This window comes from Quercus robur, chromosome 6 (assembly GCF_932294415.1).
Source record: "Quercus robur chromosome 6, dhQueRobu3.1, whole genome shotgun sequence".
Classification (NCBI taxonomy): domain Eukaryota; kingdom Viridiplantae; phylum Streptophyta; class Magnoliopsida; order Fagales; family Fagaceae; genus Quercus; species Quercus robur.
This window is the reverse complement of record NC_065539.1, coordinates 45,477,501-45,504,645: the sequence shown is the minus strand read 5'-3', so window position 1 is coordinate 45,504,645 and position 27,145 is coordinate 45,477,501. Positions and strand designations below refer to the sequence as shown.

At 36.4% G+C, this 27,145-nt stretch overlaps 3 protein-coding genes across 5 annotated transcripts in view; 2 read left to right on the top strand and 1 right to left on the bottom strand.

Moving 5' to 3' along the window:
• Window positions 1–5,682, top strand: part of LOC126689015 (probable acylpyruvase FAHD1, mitochondrial) — a 42,984-nt gene extending 37,302 nt beyond the window's left edge. The window contains exons 4-6 of one of the 3 annotated variants that reach the window (XM_050383988.1): window positions 3,439–3,489; window positions 3,595–3,712; window positions 5,116–5,682. In XM_050383988.1, the coding sequence (XP_050239945.1) occupies window positions 3,439–3,489; window positions 3,595–3,712; window positions 5,116–5,231 (285 nt within the window). In that variant the 3' untranslated portion in view covers window positions 5,232–5,682. The remainder of the gene's footprint in view (window positions 1–3,438; window positions 3,490–3,594; window positions 3,713–5,115) is intronic. The other 2 variants (XM_050383987.1, XM_050383986.1) reach the window with 2 other exon arrangements.
• Window positions 5,683–7,255: 1,573 nt separating this feature from the next.
• Window positions 7,256–12,431, bottom strand: LOC126689017 (uncharacterized). The gene is made up of 5 exons (XM_050383989.1): window positions 12,339–12,431; window positions 11,035–11,067; window positions 10,137–10,658; window positions 8,320–8,561; window positions 7,256–7,692 (listed from the first exon to the last, which is right to left on the bottom strand). Exons 3-5 carry the CDS (start codon window positions 10,605–10,607, stop codon window positions 7,446–7,448), a joined length of 960 nt encoding a protein of 319 aa, XP_050239946.1. The 5' UTR covers window positions 10,608–10,658; window positions 11,035–11,067; window positions 12,339–12,431; the 3' UTR covers window positions 7,256–7,445.
• Window positions 11,103–12,321, top strand: LOC126689018 (uncharacterized). The gene is made up of 2 exons (XM_050383991.1): window positions 11,103–11,788; window positions 12,030–12,321. The coding sequence occupies exons 1-2, from the start codon at window positions 11,536–11,538 to the stop codon at window positions 12,122–12,124; spliced, it is 348 nt and encodes a 115-aa protein (XP_050239948.1). The 5' UTR covers window positions 11,103–11,535; the 3' UTR covers window positions 12,125–12,321.
• Window positions 12,432–27,145: the final 14,714 nt, after the last annotated feature.

Genomic DNA, 27,145 nt, shown 5'->3' with positions numbered 1-27,145 from the left:
ATTTTTTAGCCTTTTTAATTTGTTGGTTTGTGGAGGATAAGACATTTTGTAATTTCTTACACTTGTAGGATTTGTTTTGTAACTTTTTATTTTTGAATTTCTTGAACTTGTTGGACTTTTGATACTTAGTTCTTGGACTTATTGGACTTATTGGATTTATTTTATTTTTATGTTTAGTTGGTGATTTTAGTTATGATTTATTGATTTATAGATGTATTGATGTTTGGTGATTTATTGATTTATAGTTATGATTTATTGGCTGCCCAATGAATGGGCTTGAATTGGCTGCCCAATGAATGGGCTTGAATGGGCTGCCTAATAATGCCTTGAATGGGCTTGAATTGGCTACCTAATAATGCCTTGAATGGGCTTAAATTGGCTGCCCAATGAATGGGCTTCAATTTGGCAAAAAACAGCTCAATGGGCTTTAAAAAAAAAAAAAATTAGTTGGGCCAGATTTGGGCCCAACAGGTTAAACGGGGCCCGCGGGGCCCGGCGGGGCGGGTCTGGGCCCCGGAAAAAAAACCCGATTATTATTCGGGCCGGGCCTGGGTTTAGGGTCTTGGCCCGCGGGTCGGGCCCGGGTATGCAAAAACCCGGCCCGAACCCGACCCGTTGCCATCCCTAATCCTAGCCTAAAATACTAGGTCGATCATCTTAGTACTTTCCCCCATGCAAAATATTTGTTACTGTTTGGTTGCCTGGCCCCATTGAAATTGGGCTATGCAGCTATTCTATTCTGCCGCATTGATTACAAAGAAATTAAATGCATCTCATGTTCGATCTGCTTGTATTTCACTTTTACTATTCATCCCTTAGCCGAGTTCTTAAGCTTGAAGTTCCTAAGCTGAACCCTCAACAAACTTACATATTTGGTAGTGATCTTATGGCTGCACCTGTGCCTGCTGTTAATTAGAAATTTTGAATCTTTGATATATATGTTTGTCATTGAATCACTCTTTTTTGTTTCTTTTGTCAGGTTGAATGACATGATTAAATTGATGTTATTCTTGGTTTGATCACTTCATTAGGGGAGCGAGGAAAGGCTGGAGGGATCACTACCAAAGTTTAGATTGTTTTATGTTACTAGTAAAGACCACATGTTCTACCACGCCAAAGAATTATTGTAGATTTATATATTTTTGGATACGTTTAGAAGCTTCAACATTTATCATGTTCAGCAGCGACTTTGGATGATTCAAAATTTGTTTTGAATGGAAGCATTTTTGCTTGGGTATATATCTTATACGTTAAAACTTTGGCTTCAACGTTGCATCCATACTGAATTTGTGTCTCTGGTTCTTTAAACTGCATTCAGTAACTAGCTATATACTTCAAAATGAGCGAGTTGGTGTTGCATCTCAATGAAACTTATCTTGTGCCAAAATTCCTTGCAAGTGGCTGGACTATCAGATTTATGAATATAGAAAATGAGTAATGAGACGAGCAATGCATTTTTGAGGGAGGCGGAATTATAAAAATGAGACAAGCTTGCTCAATTATTGGTTAAATTAGATCAATTTAATATACAGGTTTGCACGTTCCTATATGAATCTTTTTCAAGGAGTTTAAATTTGATTAAAATTTATCATAGTTCTGTCTAATGGGAGAGAGAGAGAGAGAGAATGCAGCGAATTTAACATAGTTCTGTCTAATGACCTATGTCGATAGCGGAAGTTCCTTAGTGTATGGTTCTTTACTATAGCGATTGTGTGCAAATTATATCTAATTCAATACATATAAGATGTGGTCCTGTGGAAGTGTCATGGTGTTGCCATCTTCTCATTCCTGTGTGGGCAATAGAAGTGTCATTTAATTCAGAGCAAATTAGCCTGTTTCTTCCATTCATAATCAATATAATACGATGTGGGTGTACCATTAGACTCTCTGTATATTTCCCTTAGAAATTGTTTACTTCTAGCTTTTGGTCAAAATTGTCACTGTCATTGGGTGCTTATTTGGAACAAATATTTTAACTTGAGTGTTTCAAGAGATCATAAAATTTGGATACTTTTTATGATAAACCGGGGTGATGTCTTCCATATCCTTCAATGATCCCCTACTAGATGATGAATTAAGAGGCAACAAAGACATCTGATTTCTGATGAACTTTAAGTACTCATTAAATTCAGTTGTTAGATCCTGATTTTTTCAAAAGTTCTCCAAAGTAGTCTTCTTGATGAACCATTATACTTTATATATTTACTATGATATTTTTTGAAATGTGTTTTGGTGTCTTAGGTTATGCTCTGGCACTGGATATGACTGCCAGGGAAATTCAAGCCTCTGCGAAGGTACGTTTCTCTCTTCTAAATCTTAATTTTTCATGTACGATGAGATATTTAATTGAAAAGTCTTTATTCCTTTACTTTTTTTTTAACATTCTTCTGTGTTGTTTTTAGTGTTAGTAATTTTCTTTTGTGTTGTTTTTTGTAACAAAAAATGGTAATTTCCTAATCCATGCTGCCTTATTACATTGTCTCCCTTTTTGTATGTTTAAGAAAGTTGTCTCATTTTTCATATGCATGAAGTGACCATGATTACTGGAGTGATGTTTTGCCTGAAGCATGTTATTTAAGAAGTAAGGTATTGTGAATGTAAACTTTGAAGAAATTTTGGCAAGTTTTCATATATATGTATATATATATTTTCTGATTCTGCTGATTAAAAATGCAAATTTGTCATAGGTGGTGTGTGCGCACTTAAGAAACTGAGAATATGGTGAATTTGATGTCTAACGTTGTATTTTTATTACTGGATTAACTCATACAGTTTTACCACGTATTCAATTCTGTCTTGCATTCAGATACAAGTTTGTCACTGTTATGTTTTTGTTAATGTGGTTTCTTTTTCGTGCTATATATGCCAGTCTGCAGGTCTTCCATGGACAGTAGCTAAAGGGCAGGACACCTTCACACCAATCGGTTCTGTTGTAAGAAATTAACTGTAGTTTTTCCATGCTTCTCATTCTGCTAAAATTGTCTATATTGAATCAGAAATTAATTTCAGATCAAACAGGCACTCAGCACACACATATGAGAAGTTACTGATACTAACAAATATGGTTGGGAGTGGAAGGGGGAAATCTAAGAAATAATTTTTGTAAATTCTGTGATTTTTTTGTAAGTAGTTGTGGACGAATAAGGGGGCATATCTGTTGGCAAATAGAAATCTCTACCATCAACCCTGCTTCTCTGTATTCATAGTAGTTTAGGTTTTACCATGTATAATCTCCACCATTTCTTCTAGATCAAAAATCAAAGGAAAGAAATAGCTTTAAATAATAGCAGTTACTTACCTGTTAATTCATCAGTTTGAGCATTTATTTTCCTTTTCAACTTTGTCTTGAGGCATACTCGAAAGCTCTTGGTACTTGTCTGATAAATCACACTGAAATTTTATGTGGTTCTTATTTGATTCTCCAAAATATTTATGCAGCTTCCCAAGGAATCGGTGCCAGATCCTGACAACTTAGAACTGTGGTTAAAGGTTCGAAACCAATGCGCTTAACGTTTTCTATATACTTACAGAATGCTTGTTCATAGTATGGTCATTCCAAATTGAGTGAGGTTGACTGGATTTGCTTCACCACAGGTTGATGGAGAAATGCGACAGAAAGGCTCAACCAAGGATATGATATTTAAGATCCCGTTTCTCATTAGCCACATAAGTTCAATCATGACACTTCTGGAAGGAGATGTCATTCTAACAGGTACTGCCTATTTATTGTTTCCGGTACAATTACTAAAGTGTAAATACTTAACAACAAAAAACCTTAGTCCCAAATTTTTTGGAATAGTTTATGGATCCTCAACAAATTACTGAATTAGTTAGGATCAGCCACATGTATTCTTTTTTATCACTTCTACTAAGGTTATTTTTGGCCTTCTACTACCTTTTTTTGTTCCCTCAACTTGGATTAACTGATTCACCTCATTCTTTCTTACTGATTCTTTAATCACTCTCCTTTGAACACAACCAAACCATCTCAAGCGACTCGCCTTTGAAATATAAATAAGTAAGCATTGTGAAAATTCGTTTTCCGAAATGTAATTGGGATATTGACAGAGACAAAACTCTTACAAGCAAGATTAGTGACAGCTTGTCCCCATTCATACTGGAGTTTTAATTTCTTCTTGTGCCAAAAGTGTGCCCATGGGCATAATTTGTCATCTATATGTGGGGCGGTAGTCCACACTAGACTACTCAATTAGGTAAGTTATTGCTAAGATTCTTAACCCTTTCTAGCGGAACTTGGAGATCTTTATATGCTGAAGGTCATGTCTGTGGTTCTAACTTTCTACATATGAGGTCCATTGCTGACTTCTATAGTACATATACTATGTGTTCAATCATTAGTTTTAGTCAGGATGCTTAAGCTGGCTCAGTAAGTGATCACTGTGTTTCTTGTCAAATGGCCTACAAAAGAAATAGGGCTTCTATATCATATCATTCTCGGAAGGGCTTAATTTTGAAATTCAGAGTAACCTCATTGTAGTTTATTGATACTGGAGAAGTCCATTTAGAAACCATGTGAAATATATATTTTTTTTCTTTGTGCGTGTGTTCTTTGCGAAGAAATACTAGTGAGTGACTCATCAGTATATGACAATTTTATACAAGTTCTACATTAAAACAGAATGCATTTCGTCTATAGTTTCTCATTTGGATGACAACCACCTTTGAAATTTTTCAAAAAGTAACTCGTCTTTTTGGTGTTTCTATTCTAACTTACGAAGGAAAAAATGCAATAATTCTCATTGAGTTGGTCCCATGTCCACAATGTTTTATTCCTTAAAAAGCAGCAGTTATTTGTAAACACCCTCCTTCATTGGGATAGCTATTTGTTGTTGTAACTTGTAAGCCAGTAATGCATTAGAATATTATAGCTGGTTTACTAAAATGATGCCTTACATTCTTGTTGCTAATCTTCTCTTTTTATATTTTATTTTCATGTGAATGAAAATTTTCGGTGAAGCACCAACAAATGCGGCAAACAAACAAACCAACTGATCATGTTTAAAGCCTAGTAGCTATAATTGTCCACAGTTATCAACCTTTGTAAGACAAGAATGAAGATAATGATGTCCCGTGTTATTTAAACTGTTTGTGCAGGTACTCCCCCAGGTGTTGGCCCTGTGAAAGCAGGTCAAAAGATAACTGCTGGCATAACTGACCTTGTGGAGGTTTACTTCAGTGTTGGAAAACGCCCGAAGCCAAAGAGTACTTAAATTTAGTCCCTCTAGACTTGGTGTGAGGGTGGACTCAGTTGTTAGAATGGTCTCCGTTTGCATGAAAACTTGTGCAAGTCCCAGCAGCTATTAGTTAGCGTGGTTTCTGCTCAGATGAAGGCTTTTCCCCCCTCCTTTTTGGAGGTGTGAGAAGGAGGTGTTCACAGGGAATTCCATGTAAGATACACTAATTTTATTCCAGTTTCAAAAGAACGAACAAGTAAAAATGAATAAATGGCTTAAGAGTTTTATATCTTAATTGACATGTTGGTGTTTCCAATGAAGATGTCAAGGATTTAAATCTCCACTTTCCCATTTGTAACTATCCAATTATAAAATAAGAAAAAAAAAAAGTGAAAAGATTTATTATGGAGAGCATTTTCATGAGATAGAATACTGACTATTACCCTACTCTTACAATTGACGTGGTGGATGGTCGGGGAATTATTTTTATGGGCACTTTAACATATTTGTTTATATATAGTTTTAAAAACCTTAATTCTATTTTAGTAGAATTATATTTTATCCACTTTCCGTAAACAAGTAAATTATTTATTCCAAACACTCATGCCTTCTAACGTGGCCAAAACTGTTAGCTTTGATATGTATCTTCTCCTGGGTCCAAATAAACAACATTGGAGGATGGAAAAAGTTTGGCTTTATATATGTTTGTAACCATCTTAGCATCCTACTCCAATCTACTATGTGGCAACTAAATAGATGATAGATTATTCATGTGCAATTTGACAAACATGATTTTTTTAACGAGTTTTGTGACTTGTTTAAATAATACACATGAATAGTTATAAAAAGTCTATCTTATAATTTGCTACATAATAAATTGTAAAAGATAGCTTCAAACATGTTTGGAACCAAATTTTGTTAAGTGCTTGGAGCTTGCCATTAATACACGTTGGAAGATGCAAGTACACTTTAGAAGATAATTTTAAATGCATCAATACATGCTAGAAGATGCTTACGATTACTGATTTTTACACAGAATATTGTATAGGTTACCAATAGGATTGTGATCATATTTTGTATTCATCTATATAAATGTCTAAAAAGTTACACTCCTTTTGAGTCACATAAGCATAGTATTTCAATCTAATTTAGTCCACTCTAGTCCAATTCAGTCTACTTAGATCCGTTCGGTCAAATTCGTTCCATTTGGTCCAATTTAGTCCACTTTGATCCATTTTGGTCCAATTCAGTTTACTTAGATCCATTTGGTCCATTTTGAACTAATTGGATTTTAAATTAATTCTTTCTGTAGGTTACCTTTTCAATTTTAGGCAAAAAAATTCTTTTTTTACTCTTAATTTTTTAGTTGAAAAGTATGAAATTTTATTCTATTTGTGTCAAACTCTTTTGTTTTGGGCTAAAAAAATACAAACAAAATAGGCATTAAAAATTAGAGATATGAACCATAAAAAAGTAATAAAAATGATAAATATTCCAAAGATTACCTTAACATTCAAGTTTCAATAATATATGCATTATACTTATAATTGGAAAAAAAAAAATACCATAACTCTAAAATTATATAATAATTTAAACTTAATGTTACTTTCTCTTCATGGAATGGGAGTTTACATTTCTTTTTTTAATATTCTTAGATATGTTCAAATTAGTCAACCAATTATGATTTATTTTAAATTAAAAAATATTTTTAATAACTTCTTCTCCATTTATATAAAACAATATTATAATTATGTAATGTAAAATTTTTAAATAAATTACATTTTTCATATATATATATATCACTATGTATTATTGTTAAATGCAAAAATATACATGATATATTTCATTACATAAAACTTATAAAAAAAAAAAATACTTTTAATTAACACATGCACTATCTAACCTACAAATTTTACATTAGATTCTTATGAAATAATTATTATATTTGCGTGGATTTGTGACTAGTAAATAACAAAAGTGGTATAGTTTATTAACTGTTCCAACATCAAGCAAACAAAAGCTTTGATATGCATGTAAGTAGGGCTGAAATAGTTCAAGGGTAAACATCAAAACACACACGTTTACATTGAAATATAGAAATTGCAAATTGAAGGACATGTCACACTTCACTTAGCAGCGAATGATCACAAAATAAGGACATTCATAGGCATAGCCACACAATTCCGGCCAGGGGAGGAGAAAAAACACAAGATGCTCATAGACACAACATGAAGGGTGTCAAAAAGCTAATCAGAACTTCTGAAAGAAGTCATAAATGTGCTTGTTGATCTCATCAGGCTTTTCCTCATGGATAAAGTGACCAACATCTTCCAATACAATTACCTCCTCCAGGAGTGGGACATCTCTCTTGAACCCACCCTTATGTATGTAATCCTTGGTGCCTAGAGAATTATAAGTCAGGTCAAGGTCACCCACAATGAACTTAACTGGCACTTTTATTTGGGCCCCAGTCCAGGGGGCAGTGAGTTCCCAATTTCTGCAAGGAAACAGTAATGAGCATGTGAAACCAAACAATGGTGAAAGCCTTTAATAATGAGCATATAAGAGAAAACAATAAGATGCATTGCAAAACAACGTTTTCTTTTTAAGTAAAAACTTAAAACTCATTCTGGACTAGATGTAAGAGAGTGCAAGGGGTCTTTGTTGGAGTAAATCTATGTACACATCCTATTTCACAAACTTGTAGAGGTGACAAGTTGTAATTGGTAAATGAAAAAAATTAAAAACTGTGATTGGTACATGAAAAAATGATAGTAATAGTAACCCCATATTCCAAACAGTCGCTGCTTGCTAACAAGTTGTCAAAAAATTATGTAATATTTTGTGTGCTAACATTGCTTTTGTTGATAACAATGAGAAATTTGAGTTGAATCCCTAAACAATTGAAACTCAGTGTATTAACCAAAGCATCTTGTGGCCACAAAAACATTGGTTGAGACTTGAGAGTGACAGGAATTGACACAAACAAGGTCATTAAGGATGAGTATGAAGTCTATTCTCACTAACTTTAAAGGATTATCACTTATCAGGCTAGCTACTGTCAAATTATTTAAATCAGCATGATTAAGAAAGAAAGTTCAGCCAAAGTTTGAAGATAGCATACAAGTCCAAATCTCGGTAGTAGTTCACACCACCAGTGAAGCCTGTCTTCTCAAATTTGCTGGCATAATAGTTAATGTCTTCCTCTGACAACCAAGAGGGCAAGACAATTGGAGCACCTGGTGGATGTCCAAACCCTTTACCTATAGGTAGAAAAAGTGGACCTGGATTGCGGTATGTTAGGAATTCCTTGAGAACTGTTGCAGTACCAAGCTGGGCAAACTCAGCTTCTATCTCCCCAGGCTCCTGTAATATAATAAAACAACATGTCAATTAGATTAGCTTATTTTCATCAGCTTATTTCATTTAATTTTTTTATTGAATAAAGTACATTTGTATCTTGATTTTCTTTTTTAAAAATTTTCTTTTAAGTGATGCTTTAAAAAGCTGCGCATCCATTCCCTTTGTAATGAAAATAAGCTAAACCAAACAGGGTTGCTAGAAAAACACAAATTTTCCTGTATGATGTATAATTGGGCATCCCTCCTATGATTTTAAAGAGAAAATATTTATGCATAAAGATTCAGACATCGATATTTATATAATATGTCTCCAATAGGACAAGAAGATTTACATACATGATATATTTTTGTTTTGTATGCTAGGCCAATTTTTATAATATCATTTCAAAATGCAATTAGTGCACCAGAATTGACTAATAATTTCATCAAAGAGGTTCCCCCATGGGATCAAGATTCTGGGAGATGGGCATTATCATTTGTCATTTGTAGAAATGTGCTCTGTATGTAAGAGTGCAGTTTAATATGAACTATTAATCATCCATTTTCAACCCGATTAAAATACTAATTAACCCCCAGTGACCTCACTCATTGAACAGGCATAAAACAAAGAACTGCGATTGAAACAGCATTGGTTGGTCTCCTTCACGCAAGACTTAATGTTGAAACAGCATTCCCTAGAAAGTTTTCCAACTAATGCAGATCAACATTATCTTACCCGCGAAACGAACTTATTATTGTATAGAAGCTCTTGTAAATAAAAAAATGAGTACAAATATATGACAAAAAGTACAACATAACTAGGAATTCGATCATGTGACATCTTGAGGTGGATGGAAAGAACTGCGATTGAAGATCTTTGGACATTTAAGATCTATATACAAGATCATGACTAACTGCATAACCAATTACCAAAGCACATTCAAAAACTGAAAAATTAGATTTATTCGTGAAACTAGCTGATAAGAGTAAGCTTCAGACTATATTATCTACTGAAGAATAAACAGAGCTGTAAAGGAGTTTGTACAGTACTTTCACTGGAAACAAACAGAACCAACGAGATTTAGTTTTCTTCATACACACATCTTCAAACGGATAAAAGAAAATTACTACCAAGTTTTGGGGAAAAAAGTGTAATTCAAGATAAATGAAACATCATTGTGCCTAAATAACAATCAACAGGAATGCTGAAGAGAAAGTATTTAATAAACCAAAAGAACAATGTAGCAGGAAAAACAAACAAAAAACAAAACAAAAAACCCACCTAAAATTCTCTTCTTTTACCATTAAATTAAAGCAAAATACTCAATCCCTCCACCAACAAAAAGTCAAATAAACTAAAAAAATATATAGACCACAAGTATTACTCTCTGTATGTCATGGATATAGTGTCATACCAACCACATATTATGAGAAAAATAATCTATATATCTAATGCATAAGATAATTATTGATAGGGCTAATTAGAGAATACAAGGTACTATAGTCAAACCCAAATAGAATTTCCACTATGGGCAATTAAGAAAATTAACAAGAACCCACACAGAGATAAAACTAACAAAGATGACAAGAAAGAAAGAACCTGAAATCTGCATATGTAATAGTCATTTCCATAAATAGCTCTCAAGGAGTCAAGGGGTTTCCTTTTAGGGTTCCTGGGGCTTAAAACCACGCTCATGTTAACCAAGGCCTTGACACGGTCGGGTCTAAACAGGCATAAATACCAAGCAATGAGAGCACCCCAGTCATGGCCAACCACAAAGACCTTATCTTGATCAGGTGCCACAGCATCTAGTAGGGCAATAAGGTCTCCCACCACATGAAAACAGGTGTAGCTGGTGATAGAAGGTGGTGCATCCGTGTCACCATAGCCACGGAGGTCAGGAGCCACGGCTCGATAGCCTTGTGAGGCTAAGGCTATGATCTGGTGCCTCCATGAGTACCAAAGCTCAGGGAAACCATGAATGAAAAGAATCACTGGGCCTTGGCCTTTCTCAGCTATGTGCATATTTATGCCATTCACGTTCACTGTTCTATGCTCTATGCCCTCCATTTCTCTCTCTCTCTGTGCTTTGTTTGTGATTGTGAGTGCCTGACTGTAAGCCTATAAAAAAGAGGAAAGAGGAAGTACAGTCTGTTTGTTATTTTGTTTTCCCAAATGAGGAATATATGGATATACAAAAGATCAAGATTGTTTCTCAAAAAAAAAAAAAAAAAAAAAAAAAAAAAATCAAGATTCTCTCATCTTTCTTCGTTATGAAATAATTTAATTTCCTCCCGCAAAGTTTGGAATTTATTGATTAAATATATATATATATATTACCCATCGTTGAAGAAAAAGGAGAGAACCTACGGTCAGAAGCTGGCGTAAAAAGCCCTCTTTACGCCATCAATAAATAAACGTCACATCATATTTTTATTAAAAACTCGGTACACTCCAACCCACACAATTATAACTCAATCTCAAACAGGTATCAGACCTGAAGAACTAAACAGCTCCAACGCCTAAATCCGCAGCAGGGCATAGATATGCCAAATGTAAGATGGGTTTAGCATAAAAACCCCAAAAACACCCAGCATTTGGACTTGTAAACATTCAGAATTGTAAAAAATTTTACAATTGTGCTACAGTAGAATCTTATTAGTAAGATGCTACTGTAGCACAATCTTATTTCTAAAAATTATTTTTTAATTGTCTCTCTCCTCTCTCTCTCTCATTATTTCCTTTTCTTTTCTCTATCTTCCTTCTCTCTCATTCAGCTTTCCTCTCTTCAGACTCAACCCCATAGCCGCCACACCATGGCCTGACCCACTGTCACCGGCCATGGCAAGCCACCACCTAGTCATTATTTCTCTTCTCCCTCTCATTGCAGATCAGTGTGGTGGCGTGGAGATCGGCGTTTGGGGTTTGGCGCAGTGATCGGTGTTTGGGTGTGGTGTGGAGATCGGCGTTGGGCGTAGAGATAGGCGTTGGGCGTGGGATGTGGACATCGCCGTTGGGCGTGGGATGTGGACATCGCCGTTGGGCATGGAGGTCGTGGGATGTGGAGATTGGCGTTGGGCGTTGGGTGTGGAGATCGGCGCAGAGATCGGTTTATGGGTTTGTTCATTTATGGTGCGAGTTGTTCATTTATGGGTCTGATTTTGCTGGGTTTTGTTTTGGCGGTGGTGGGGTGATGGGCAGTGAAGCAGGGGCAGTTTGTTTGAGTTTTGTAGCCTTTTTGGAGGGTGGAGGTGGTGGTGGTGGTTTCAGTGGAAGAGAGACAGAGGCCTTTTTGGAGGGTGGAGGTGGTGGTGGTTTCAGTGGAAGAGAGACGGAGATTGGAGAGATCGGTTTATGGGTTTGTTCATTTATGGTGCGAGTTGTTCATTTATGGGTCTGATTTTGCTGGGTTTTGTTTTGGCGGTGGTGGGGTGATGGGCAGTGAAGCAGGGGCAGTTTGTTTGAGTTTTGTAGCCTTTTTGGATGGTGGAGGTGGTGGTGGTTTCAGTGGAAGAGAGACAGAGGCCTTTTTGGATGGTGGAGGCGGTGGTGGTTTCAGTGGAAGAGAGACGGAGGAAGAGAATTAAAAATCAAAGAGAGGAGAGAGAAGGGAGAGAATAGATATGGATTTGGGATATATTATTTTATTGGGTAGATATATTATTTTAAAGTGTAGAATAGGAAAATAGAAGTTGAGATGTTGAGTATGTTGTAAAATTGTATGGTATAATTGATAAAGTTACTTTTTGAAATGGTAAAATAGGATAGGATGAGATTTTCGGCTGCGGATGCTCTAAATCCATTCCATCTTCTCTCCTCATACCACCGGACCTTCACCCCACCGCTGAAGCTGCCGCACACGTCGGTCAGGAGCTGGCGCCGCCGCCGCACCGGAGCTCCACCCCGTCGTTCAAGGTTTACCCCTTTTCTTGATTCTTCTCTGTTTCTTACTTAATGGGTCTTCATTATTTTGATTCTTTTGGCTCTATTCTTCTTCTTAACATTATGGGTTTGTCTTTTTCTCATCTGGGTATTGATTTTTCTCTTATAAACGTTGATTTCTTATGTGGGTGTATATTTGTTATCAATTTGTGATTGTTCTTTTTGTTTACTTCAGGGCTTGTTTCTCTACCTACGATGCTGGATTGGCAATTTGGTTCTTGATTTTGAGCGATTCTTGGTCATATATTGACTACTTGTTCTTGTTTTGACATGAATGTATTATATGAGTGTGTTATCTAGAATAAATTTGTTTGTAGAAATTGTATGAATAACGACGGTCAAAAAGTTCAACTTTTTTGAGAAGGGACGGTCAAAAAGTTGAAACAGTGTGAATAACTCCAAAAACATGATCGCCTCAAAAAAAAAAAAAAAAAAAAAAAAAAAAAAAAAAACTCCAATAACATGATAACATGTAGATTTTTTTTATAAGGAAAATAACATTTATATACTAGATAGAAATTTATACATATATATATATATATATATATTTTTTTTTTTTCGAAATCCTAAATTAAAGGGTGTTTGGAAATCTACAAAATTGGTTCAATTCCGATAAATGCTAAACCAAAAATAAAACTAAATCTCATAAATAAAAAAACTAAATCAAAATTAAAACGGCTTTTTATTTTCATCATGTTTTTATTATAATCTTTAAAATTTTTTCATCAATTAAAATGTTCTATTATTTGAATTATAAGACCTTGTTGCCATATACAATTTATATACTATATTTAAAATAAACAAAAAATAAGGGCATAAAAGAATATTTTAAACATCTTCTTCTTTATTCACTTGTTATATTCTTCTCAATAATAATAATAATAATAATAATAATAATAATAAATCACTTGTTATATATTTTCCTTAAAAACACAACTAAAATTTGAAGAAAAATATTTACTAAATTTATTATTAAGTTATTAATTAGTTGAATTTTTATAAGATATTACAAAATTATATTAAGACAAATATAAGTATGCTACTATATTGCAAAAAAAAAAAAAAATAGTATAAATAACGATTTTTTTAGTTCCCAAATTTTTAGTATTCTCACCAAAAAAAAAAAAAAAAAAAAACTTTACTTACAGTTTTTGTGTCATATTCTTACAAAGTTTTTTGTTTTTGAAAAAAAAAAACATTCAAGCCAAATGAAAAACATACATATTTATGTAGTACATATGTGTTTCATAGATTAATAACTAAGGGTATCTTTGGAATGATTATTACAGTATAATAGGAATAAGTATTACAAAGGTTACAAGAACATATAATACGGTGATGGAATAACATCATACTTAGTCAAAATTTCTAAAATACATTTTTTTGACATATATGTATAATTTTATTTATTTACACTTTTTGTGAGTTTTGCGTAAACTTAAAATATGTATAAATTCAACAAATCATATAACTAATATTATTCTTCTTAATATAAAGATACCAATTTCTACCGAGGAATATAATTGAATAACTATTACGGTGTACCAAATGTGTCCTAAGCTTATGACATGTACAAGATAATTACAAAATTACAACAGTTGAACTATCAAAGATAATGACCGATGCCAAATCGTTAAGAAGCTGTGGTCCACTGAAAATGACAACTGCAAAAATTGAATACTCTGGAGAGAGCAATAAGTAATGTACTAATTTTAGGGAGTACAATAAGAGAGGGCACCTAGAGACCAAGGGAGAGTATAATAACTTATTGAAAAAGATATGGACACAATATTTTTTTTTATGATTTTCTCATAACTTGTATATAAGAACTTTTTTTTTTCATGATTTTTCTCAGGACTTGAAAAGATGATAAGTGTAGAGAGGGAAAATTTCCGACCTATCGCAAGCTGACACATCATATTATCAAGTCCACAAAATAGAGCCAATTACAAAGCGCCACATATTGCTGCTAGGTTTTGCTATCACTACTCAGAAACCAACAGAAATTTGCTAAATGTCATGCAAAAACCAATCACACATCAGTGTGTGTAAGCGATGACATAAGTAGTCTAGCACGTGTAAGCGATGACATATGCAATCCAACGCGTGTAAGCAATGACATAAGCAGACCAATTAGACTGTGACATGTGTCACCAATCAGACTCTGCCATGTGTCGTTCACCCACCCCCAAACTTTTATAAATAGAAGCCTTCTTAAGGCATTTAAAAAGGACCAAGCCATCTGGGGCACAAATAGCATCAGAGAAGATTTAGAAGCACTCAGAAGTATAAAAGCTTTGTAGGAATCAAGCCTCAAAGCCTTCAAGAACTTCAAGAACTTCAAACTCAAAATCGAAGAACATTCGAAGCAGAATCATCCAAACTATCTGTCTAGATCTCAAAGTTCATTGGAATCAAGCTCAAAAGCCTCCAAAAACCTCATCAAATCACAAATCAACGAAACTTTATGGATTCAAGCCTCCAAAGCCTCAAAGAACTTCCACTACAAACCTTCAAATATGAAGAACATTTGAAGAGGAATTATCCAACTCATATTCCTAGATCTTAAAGTTCACTGGAATCAAGCTCAAAAGTTTCCAAAAGCCTCACAAACCACAAATCAATGAAGCTCTACGGATTCAAGCCTTTAAAGTCCCGAAGAACTTCCACCACAAATCTTCAAAGACGAAGAACACACGAAGAACGTGAAGAACAAAGGATTTCCAACAAGCTCATAGCCAGAGATTCATTGTAATTCTGTTCCAAAAATCTTCGATCTATTCTTCAGCCAAATTGAAGTATATTGGGTGTTCGAGTCGAAATCACATTACCACAATTCCAATCAACAAATCTTTCAAGGAGATCGAATCAGAGGATCACTCTTTTGTAATCACAGAGAATTGTACCACACATTCATCAATACAAATTCGCATTTATGAAACTATTTTACTTGTTTGACTCAATTCGAACCAAGGAATTTAGTTGTCCACAATAAGGTTTTTTTTTTTTTTTTTAATTTAATAATTACAATTGAGGGGGCTTCCTAAATGTTTCATTAGAAAATACTTTAAAAAATGTCTATTGAGCTACAAGGTTCTGGCTAAAAATAATAATTAATTAATTAAATAAATAAATATATAAGTTATGATTAGAATAACATCAATTTCACATGTACTCATTACTAATATCATTTTTAATATGCATTAACCAACCATCCTAAAGTTTTTTAAAAAATGACAATCATAAAAAATGGCAAAGTTATTGTCAATTTTACTAAAAAAAGGATATAATTTAATGCAACAATGAATCATTGATCAAAATAATAATTAATAAATTTTCAAATTATTACTATATATATATATATATAAATTGAAATGTAACATTTATTGTTGCTGCATTTATGTTGAGTCATATTAGTAGCCACGTCATCCACCTATTTCCAATAATTTCACTCTTTTTTACCCCTTTCTCTTCCTTTTATTTTGGCTCTTCTTATCCCCATATTCTTACCATAAATTTGTTATATACTCTCTCATTCTATGTATATTTACCTACACAAAAAAAAAGTTATTACTTACTCTCTTTCATGTTTTTTTTTTTTTGGTGGATTTTTTATTTTTTGTATCTCTACTTTAGGTTAATGAATTTCGTGTTCTTTATAGGCCTCGTCAATGGGCCGGGTCGGGCCGGCTCGGCCCGTTTTTACTTGGCCCATGGGTCTAATGGGCTGGGCTTAATGGGCTGTTGACTAGTCAATAGGCTGGGTCGGGCCAAGCTGGATGGAAAAACCTAGCCCATGGCCCTACCCATGGGCAATGCCCACTTGGGCTTTAGCGGGCTGGGCTAGTGAGATGGGTTTAATGGGCTACCCATGGGCATTTTTAACAGGTCTTCAATGGGGTTATAAAAATTTAACCAAAAAAATTATAATTATATATTATTACAAACTATCAAATTGAACAATTAAATCTACTAAAAAGACTCAATTAAACAAAATACTAAGACATACCTCTTAAAAAGGTACTAAAATAAGATTAATTAACTTGTATTTATAAGAATAAATAAGTACATTGAAATTTTCATGAACATATTTTTCATGAATATGTTCCTTGAAATTTTTCTATATTTTTCTTTAGAACTCTACTTTGGGTTAATACAATTTGGTTGTGTGTTTTTAAGTTGTTATCTTCTTTTCTTCTTTTTTTTTTATATTTATTTTTATTTATTTATTTTATATGGTAAAAGATAGTGTATAAAAATATAATGTTATTATATTACATAGTATGACTTGGATAATTTGGTGTTTATGAGCCATGACTATATCTTTTATTTTGACTCTTCTTTTAATATTATTTTCTATATATTTGTTATTCCCTCTCACATTCTCTCTCTCTCTCTCTCTCTCTCTCATTTATTCTTTCTTACAACTCTACTTTAGGATGATGATTTATTGTGTGTTTTTTATTTTTTATTATTATTTATAACACTATTTTGGGTTAATATGATTTGGAGGTGTGTTTTTTGAATTCTCCATCACAAGTCTTCTCTCTCCCTCTTATAGCTTTTATTTGATTTTTGTTTGACATAATACTTAGTTATTTTGGAAGTGAGAATTTGAATTTATATCAAAATACAATCTTGGCTATGTATTTGAATGTGCCTGTCAACTATTTGAGTAATATCAAATGTAATTTTGTGATAAATTTTGATTTTTGAGATAATCTCCTTTAAGAGAATGAGAAATTCAAACAATATATTTAAAACTTAAAGAGTTTAGTTGTACATGAAAAAAAAGTAGGAAAATACAATACACCATAACATAGAAAAATATGGACCACCTAAAAAATGAATAATAACAATCAAACACATCCAAAATAATAAAATGATATATTTGTAGAGATGGATAGATGTAAAATAATTTTGGAAATTGTTTAATTTTTAGGAAGAAAAAATTATCTTCCACAAAATTTAGAAAAAAAAAATATTATACCACAATTATAAAATAATTATCTATTTCCATACATCACTCAGGTCTGCGATTAGTTGTGTTTATAAGCTGACACATGGTAGGTTCAAGTTAATTGAAATGACAAAGTTTTTTGTCATCAAATAAGAAATCTTTGATTCGAACCCCATTTAGCCAAAAATAAGTTGGTATCTTGGTATAATAATAAAGAGTAATTATTATAAAATAAACGTCATAATTACAAATCTATCCTAACCCAAAAAAAAAAAAAAAAAAGGGGACTTGTAATTTGTAAAGGGTAATAAAATTATATCCATGACTCACGAAAAACAATTGATGAGAAATCTTGTGATTTTGAATTTACAAAGCATACAAAATTTTGAAGGGTGGAGGCTTCTTGTGGATTTGGGTCGAATCTATCACTTTCTGTTGTCCAGTTTTGGATTTCTTCTGAGTCAGAAGACGGGACAAAAAAGATAATGCGGTCTGGGATATGATATTGGAAGAAGGGAAATGTGGGACGTAAAGTTATGTAAAAGTAAAACAGAGAAAGTAGCAAGTTTGGTTAATTTAAATTCAAGTGGGACTCACCAAGTGCTTTGAAGGTAAGCTAAAATTGCTATTTCTGGATTAAAAGTATCTGCAGCGTGACTCACGAAAAGTGGTCTATCACAAAAGACATCACTCCATGGCTAGTTAGAAAATAAAGCAAGAAAAAGAATATATCATAGGAGAAGGTATCTCATAAAACACAGATTACGTGTTTTTATTTTTGAGGTTAATGATTACGTGTTTTGGTCCATGAATTATTGATGAAGTGCAAATCGTCGGTCTTGTAGGTTCGTCCAGATGGAGCCGTAGCTTCGTTGGTGTCACTGTGAAACTGGTAAGGTAGCTCCCTTAAGGTGGACACCGGTATGGTGCCTGCCACAACGTCTCCGATGCCAAAGTCAGTATAAGAGAACTTTGAGGAAATAACAAAGTATTAGAATAACTAGAAATGCTTTGAGGTGTGTCTGTGTATCTTGTGTTGGTGTTGTGAGGGCTTTATATATGCTCCCACAGCCCCTAGACGTTGTGGTTGTTAATGTGGTTTTAATGTCTCTTTTGGTAACGTCTCATGCTTAGTAATGTGTGCCTTAATGAGGCATCCAACGGTCTGTACAGCTGGTCTTATAACCGCTCGGGACATTATTGGCTGTATTGAATAGTTTTGTTACCTTCGTCAGTGATATGGACATGTGGTTAGTTTGTCTCAGAGGACAGTCTCGTCGGTCTCGATGAGGTCGTCCAAGAAAGGTGAGTTCGTCAGTCCCATCAGATGCCCCCCAGGTTCTGTGGTCATCGTGATGTGTTATGACGACCACCAGAAGATGAAAGATTTCCTCGTCAAGCACCCAACTGGAGCGAATCTGGGGAACCTTGATCTTGAGGACGTAGACAAAGAAATCTTGAGGACGTCAGTAACTTACATCTGTCCAAGCGGAATCTTGTTACTTAGCCAGTTTTTTTGTGACTTACACCCATTGAAGGGATTTTGTCATTTTTGGCTTTGTCAGTAACTTACATCCGTCCAGGCGGAATCTTGCTACTTAGCCAGTTTTGGCTTCGTCAGTAACTTACATCCGTCCAAGCGGAATCTTGTTACTTAGCCAGTTTTTTTGTGACTTACACCTATTGAAGGGATCTTGTCATTTTTGGCTTCGTCAGTAACTTACATCCGTCCAGGCGAAATCTTGTTACTTAGCCATTTTTGGCTTCATCAGTAACTTACATCCGTCTAGGCGGAATCTTGTTACTTAGCCAGTTTTTTTGTGACTTACACCTATTGAAGGGATCTTGTCATTTTTGACTTCATCAGTAACTTACATCCGTCTAGGCGGAATCTTGTTACTTAGCCAATTTTGGCTTCGTCAGTAACTTACATCCGTCCAAGCGGAATCTTGTTACTTAGCCAGTTTTTTTGTGACTTACACCCATTGAAGGGATCTTGTCATTTTTGGCTTCGTCAGTAACTTACATCCGTCCAGGCGGAATCTTGTTACTTAGTCAGTTTTGGCTTCGTCAGTAACTTACATCCGTCCAAGCGGAATCTTGTTACTTAGCCAGTTTTTTTGTGAGTTACACCCATTGAAGGGATCTTGTCATTTTTGGCTTCGTCAGTAACTTACATCCGTCCAGGCGGAATCTTGTTACTTAGCCATTTTTGGCTTCGTCAGTAACTTACATCCGTCCAGGCGGAATCTTGTTACTTAGCCAGTTTTGGCTTCGTCAGTATCTTACATCCGTCCAGGCGGAATCTTGTTAATTAGCCAGTTTTGGTTTCATCAGTAACTTACATCCGTCCAGACGGAATCTTGTTACTTAGCCAATTTTTGTTTTTTAAGCTGCTCGGTTTGCTCGTTCTAAGTCATTGGCTGAATAGTTTTTTTTTTTTTTTTTTTTTTTTTTTTTTTTTTTTTTTATTGCTTTCAAAAATGAATACAACTGTCTGTTACATCTATTGATGGTACTTCTTCAAGTGCCCAATGTTCCATGGTTGCGGTAATTTTTGCCCATCTATGGTCTCCAAGTGATAACTGCCTTGTCTGGAGTAATGGGCGACCTGGTAGGGTCCTTCCCAGGTTGGGCCGAGTTTCCCTTGGGCAGGGTCTTTTCCACATCCTTTATCGCGGCTAAAGCATATTCAGCGTTCATGTATTTCTGTGCCTTCAGGAGCATCTCTGCCATTGTCTTTGGTGGATTCTTCGCAAGTGAAGCCACGAGATCTCTGGATCTCAGTCCTGCTTTGAAGGTCGTCAGTTGTACCTTGTCATCAGCTTCGTCCACCTCTAGAGTCTCCCGAGTAAAGCGTTTCACGTACGACCTTAAGGTTTCCTTCTCTCTCTGTCTAATGGTGAGTAAGTGGTCTGTCGGCCTCTTTGGATGCTGCCCCCCTATGAAATGACGTAAGAAGGCATTGCTCAATTGCTCAAAGTTGTCCACGGATGATGTCGGCAACTTTGTGAACCATTCCCTTGCAGCTCCTTTGAGAGTGGTGGGAAAGGAACGACACAATATCCCGTCAGGTGGCTGTTGAAGACCTAGCGTCGTCTTGAAGGTATTAAGGTGATCTTGAGGGTCTCTGAGTCCGTCAAACGACTCAAGCTGAGGTAAACGAAACTTTGACGGCACGGGGCATTGAAGTACCGCCGTGGTGAAGGGTGAATCTGTGGCCCTTACCATTCTGTCTACGCTTCGGTCCGTCTTTTCCTTGATGGCATTTCTCAGTTCGTCCATCTCCTTCCTCATCTCTCGAAGGAGGTTTGAATTCTGTTCGTCTGGAGTAGTTGGTCTTTGATGAATGCTCCTCCTATGGCTATCCCCTTCTCCTTCCACGTTATCCTTGGATCGATTCTCCTCATGTTGAGCCTGCTGAACCTGTTGAAGCTGTAGCTTCATTTCCTGATTTTGTTTGGTGAGTTCTTTAATGGTGGCTGTAAGAGCTTGAACTTGCTGGGCCAAGGTTGCGGAATCTGGATTGGGTTCCATCTGAACGTAGAAGTTGATGGAAACTACGTCTTCAAATATGAATCTGAAAATATCGTTCCCACAGACGGCGCCAAACTGATGAAGTGCAAATCGTCAGTCTTGTAGGTTCGTCCAGATGGAGCCGTAGCTTCGTCGGTGTCACTGTGAAACTGGTAAGGTAGCTCCCTTAAGGTGGACACCGGTGTGGTGCCTGCCACAACGTCTCCGATGCCAAAGTCAGTATAAGAGAACTTTGAGGAAATAACAAAGTATTAGAATAACTAGAAATGCTTTGAGGTGTGTCTGTGTATCTTGTGTTGGTGTTGTGAGGGCTTTATATATGCTCCCACAGCCCCTAGACGTTGTGGTTGTTAATGTGGTTTTAATGTCTCTTTTGGTAACGTCTCATGCTTAGTAATGTGTGCCTTAATAAGGCATCCAACGGTCTGTACAGCTGGTCTTGTAACCGCTCGGGACATTATTGGCTGTATTGAATAGTTTTGTTACCTTCGTCAGTGATATGGACATGTGGTTAGTTCGTCTCAGAGGACAGCCTCGTCGGTCTCGATGAGGTCATCCAAGAAAGGTGAGTTCGTCAATTCCATCATATGGTGAGTTCGTCAGTCCCATCAATTATAATTAGAGTATAATACATACTAACAATTAAGCTAATCCTAATTGGGTTTATAATATGCATAGGCCTCTTGGACCATATCTATAACAATCCCGCTCAAATTCAAGAAAATTATACTCAATTATAACCCGAGATAACTAAGAAATTTAGGAACTAATAAGAAATCTAAAAACCATTTATTTGTAGAAATTGTATGGATAACAAATGATTATAAACTTGAAACAGTACGAATAAGGAATAACTCTTTTTTCATTATACCAGTATGAATAATTCTAATAACATATTAGAATGTAGAATTTTAGATAGAATGATATAAATATTATTTCTAAATTAAAGGGTGTTTCGCCAACTACAAATTGGTTTTATAGTTCTCCGTAACATTTTTTTTTTTTAAGACCCCTTAAAACACAAGTTGTTTAACCTAGTTATCTAGCAAAGTAATTATTTAGATAAATTATTAGTTCATGTTAACACATCTAAATCATATCATGTAAATAATGAGAAAATATAAAGAACACACGATAAGATAACCTAGGAAAACCAAACCGGTAAAAAACCTGAGGTGGATTTAACCTAACTATCCTCAAGATAAAACAGATTCACTATGAAAGAATTGAAGTTTGTATAATAGAACTTAAACCACTAACATTCTATTGTTACATTGTGTAGAAAACTTACTACCACGACTATGTTACATCTCCGAGTCCATGGACTACTTTTTTCCTTGATCAATTGCAACCACAAGTACTCCCACTTGTGACTTTGAGACTCCACTCAAAGGTTTCAGATTTACTTTAAGTTTTTAATGTAGCAACTAAATCAATCACCAAGTTCTTGACATGAATCTTGATCTTGATAACTCTAAGTGTGTATGAAGGTAAACACCTCTAGATTTCACAAGAGATTTAACACACAACACATCAAAAAGACTTCTAAAACGTAGATAGGATTTTTCTTTTTATTCTTGGAGTAAAACATAAAACCCTACTCGTCAAGCGGGCTTGGCCTGAATTAGAAATTTTGTAGAAAAATAAATTTACACGAGATTCGATCGATCGAGTCTTGTAGATTTAGACCAATAAATCCTGCAATCACTTGATTCCAATTTTACAAATAAACACACTTTGAGCAAGTCTAAACATAGACTCAATCTTTTGATCATGGTTAGTTAACACATTAGAAAGTAAAGTTCTAATACATTTAGTTCCTAAAGTCTTAGAACCTAACAGTTTTAAATTTGAAAAATAAAAATTAAATATCAATTTAGGTAAGAAAAAACAGTTTGCAATCAAAGAAAATGATAGGTGCAAAATCCTTTAGATAAGTTGCGGTTTATAAGTTATAATTGAAATTGTAGGGACACGATTCTCGAACGGCCCAACAATGACGTTGGGCTCGCGCGTGAAGGATCCCTCACAATAAAATTTGTAGAGAGTGGGCTTGAAAGGCTAGCGTTTGGTCACAGGGCGTTGGTCCAAACCGGACTTTAGGGAACTCAGATAAGAAAAGGCTTCAGCCTGGATATCCAAGCCCTACCGCTTTGTAACTTGAGGGATTGGACTCCTCGGATCATGTCCGAGGAGCACTAATGTCTTTCTCCGGTTACCCGGCGGTGGGTTTTTCGTGGTGGTGGACACATATTGTTCGGGCATTCTCATCCCTGGAGTTTTTCCCAGGAAGTGAGATGGGGATCCCCTTTCTGATTAGTTTACCTTTTCTTTTATACTAGCTTACGTTCAATATCCCTCGTCCACGTGTAGGGTCAATTTTTCCAGGACCGATATTTGTCCCGTCAGTCTAATCCCGCAATTGTTGGGGATGGTCGATAAAGCTAAAGAATACTGCTATGTTAGGTGCAGAGCCTTATCTAGGAAGGGTAATAAGGGTAACTTTCCCAAGATATTTTAGATCTCCTCATGGATTTTTCTTATGGCTCTTTTTTACCCCTCTTCTTAAGGGAGCTTTGGGTCTGCCGAGGACTAAACTGTCCTCGGCTGCATCTCTGGGCCACCTTCAGCCTTATATTTCCGAGCTTGGGCCATAATACTTGGGCCATAATCTTTTTCGGCTTGGGCCTGTGGACTTCCCATGAGCGAGCGGGTCTGGCCCATAAATAACCGGGCCCCACAATAGCCCCTCAAAACCCTACTGTCCAACATCTTGGTTGGAAAGGTGGGTTTTGGTAATACCGAGCCTTTATTATGGTTCATTTATTTCAGCCCTTGACCGACGCTGGCGGCTCTTCACCTCCCCAGGGAATGTGCCGGTCTACAAGACGTTTCCCTCAATTTGCGCAAGACGCGTTTATGCCTTTTGGTTATCCGAAGCATGCCTTTAATATTTTTCTTTTACGAGACCTCCCAGATTCAACGGTTATCGACGGCGTGGGAGAACGAAACGGCGTATTCTCATTTGTAGATTTCTCTGGGGATCTAAACGTGTTATGTACCCTTTGCTTCGTCCCCTATATAAAGAGAGAAGACAAAATGTGATTCTCTCATATTTGAATCCCTCAGGCTCTTCCCAGAGTTCACTTTTTCCCTCTGGTTATTCCTTATCCAATAATACGTCCACCATAGTAGTCAGCCATGAATAAACTATTCCTTTCCCAGAAACACCATGTCCTAATGAAGCTTGAGATGGCTCGGTCAGGGCAAGGATGGCGGAGACTCAAGATTTGTCTCCCCATCCTTTTAGCCAAAATCCGAAGCAGGGACTCGTCACAACTCACTTTCGGTGTGACTGAGTCGAAAACCTCCATTATCACCACCACCCGCTCTCTCATGAGCATATCTAACATGGCGTCAGTGTGTTAGGAGTTAGGACTGGGGCAGAGACTAAGTGTCCCTGTTTCTTCCTCTCTTCGTTCACTGGCGCCTCCTTTTACCTCTCTTTCTTCCTTCTCACCTTTTCCCTCTTCTTCTCCTCCTTCCTACTCATGTCTTCCATCTTCTTTATTCATCTCCTCCATCTTCTGCTCATGTCCTCCATCTTCTTCTTCCTTTGCGCTCCTTGATGACAAGAGCTTGCTGAAGTGCTTCCATGTGTTCCAATTCTTCTTCCTTCTCCTTCATCTTTTTATAAAGAAGGTTATTCTCCTGATATGAGCAGTACTGAGGCAGAGATTGGAGAGACTTCGAAGGCGAGTTTAAAAGACACCTGACTGTTTACTTATCTGTATTGTGGATGCTATTGTTGCTTTGACAATTCATTTTTTGTATAGGCTTGTTTAAGCCCTTCTTTGTACGTTGTAATAATTTTTCATATTAATAAAAGTTATTGTTATTCTACTTCGCATGTTCTGTTTATATGTTTTTAATAAATTTGCAAGCACTGCTCGGCACAATAGTATAACATTTGAATCAATGACAACTAAGGCCAAAATACTTGCTAATAAAAAAGATGCCACCATAACTTTAACAGAATTATTTGACATAGCAATGCCGACCAGGGAGGGACGACACTTACCTCAAAATTAGCCGAGATGAGGACTGAGTGTTCGATACGGTGTAAGAAGTAACTATCCGAGGACATGTCATTCGCAAAACGAACAGTTTCCTTAGGCTATTGAATAGGGGGTCATTTTGCCATCTTAACACACTGGCCTTAACATTTTACAGTATTTGAGCCGAGGACTTTCCCGTCCGAGTAGTTGGCGTTCCCATAGGCTTGAGTCTGAGAACCATGCAAGGCCCAGGTTCTGTCTAAAACTTTTTCCAGTACTTGGTTTCCCCATAGGCTTGAGTCCAAGGACCATGCAATGCCTTGGTTCTGTCCAAAACTTTTTCCAGTACTTGGTTTCCCCATAGGCTTGAGTCCAAGGACCATGCAATGCCTTGGTTCTGTCCAAAACTTTTTAGAGTACTTGGTTTCCCCATAGGCTTGAGTCCGAGGACCATGCAATGCCTTGGTTCTGTCCAAAACTTTTTAGAGTACTTGGTTTCCCCATAGGCTTGAGTCCGAGGACCATGCAATGCCTTGGTTCTGTCCAAAACTTTTTAGAGTACTTGGTTTCCCCATAGGCTTGAGTCCGAGGACCATGCAATGCCTTGGTTCTGTCCAAAACCTTTTGAGTTCAATTTCTCCCTTTCTTCAGGTATATCACGAGGCGCCGAGCAGGAGGTTGCCCTCGGCAGCGGCTATTCCTCGGCGTGGGCCATAGTCCCTGGGCCCTTATGCAGAACGGGCCTGGGCCGCGAATTCACTAGGCCCACGAATTAAGAGGTGTTTATGCAGTCTTTGGCCACGCGGTACTTTTTGATGTCCCAGTGTTCGAGGTGCGCCTTTACGAGGCTCCTTTAATCTTGTGGTTGCAATTGACGTTGGAAGTTGGGCCAGAGCCATTTTGTCTGTAGCGTTCCTTGGGACGCTGCGTGAGTTGACTGCCACCACCTTGTCTTTTCAAATAAATAGGAGGGAGAGAGAGTTGCTTTATATACACACAGCTCCTTCCGTTTCCTCCTAAATCACAACTCCTATATTCATTGCTGTCCTCCCTTAGCATAACATGTTTGAGGCGAAGGTTGGGAAGAAAGAACTCTCTCCGCCACAGAAGCGCCGTGTCCTCATGAGACTCAAAATAGTAAGGTATGGGCACAGGAAGCATAAGTTCAGGAGAATACTCCATTTCGACTGAGGGGAAAGGGTGTCTCTCCCTTTTTTAGTCAAAATTCGAAGCAGGTTCTGTTCATGCCAGAATTTTGGCGTGTCAGAAGGAAGATTCTCCGCCATCAGCGCCTTTGCCTTGTGGCAGGCAAATATTTAGAGAAAGCCCCTCAACTTCCAGCTCCCTGCACCTTTCCTTCAGCGGTGTGAGGCTCAAGTTGGGTTTCTTTTGCTGCCTGACTTATGGGCGCGTAAAAGCATTGAGGAAGAACAGGGTCTTGGAGCAGTAGCCAACCTCTCCTCTGATCCACTTCCTCGGCTTTGTTTTATTTTCTTGTATCTTTCCTTTTGATTATGTGGTTAGCTTTAGTAGCCAACCTCTCGTCTGTACTGCTCCTCGGCTTTATTTTATATATTTTTTCTTGTATCTTCCTACTCAATTATGTAGTGAGCTCTGGCATAAGTTGATTCCAGCTTTTCATTGTACGCTGTACTATTTCTTTGTTTTAGTAAAAATAGAAATTTATTTACATGTTTTGAGTACTGATCTTTTGGCAACACTACTTTGTGAATGGGTGTGCTCCATGTGTGTGTTTCTTCGAGAATATTTAGAGCAAGATACCTTGAAACATACTCTAACTAACTCTAATCTACCAATACTACCAGGCATTATACCGATAATTCATAGTAAATCAAACTTAGGAAACTAACCGGGGTAACAGTTGAATATTCTGTGATAAGCGCGTGAATTCCGTCCAAGACTGATAATCTCTAAATAATCCATCCGAGCAGTCGACTGGGAAGTAGGGAACTCCGATTGTGCTTTTAGCGACTTACATTTTTGTGGGTACTTGTGCTTCTAGCGACTTACATTTTTGTGTGTACTTGGTTTCCCCATAGGCTTGAGTCCGAGGACCATGCAAAGCCTTGGTTCTGTCCAAAACTTTTTTG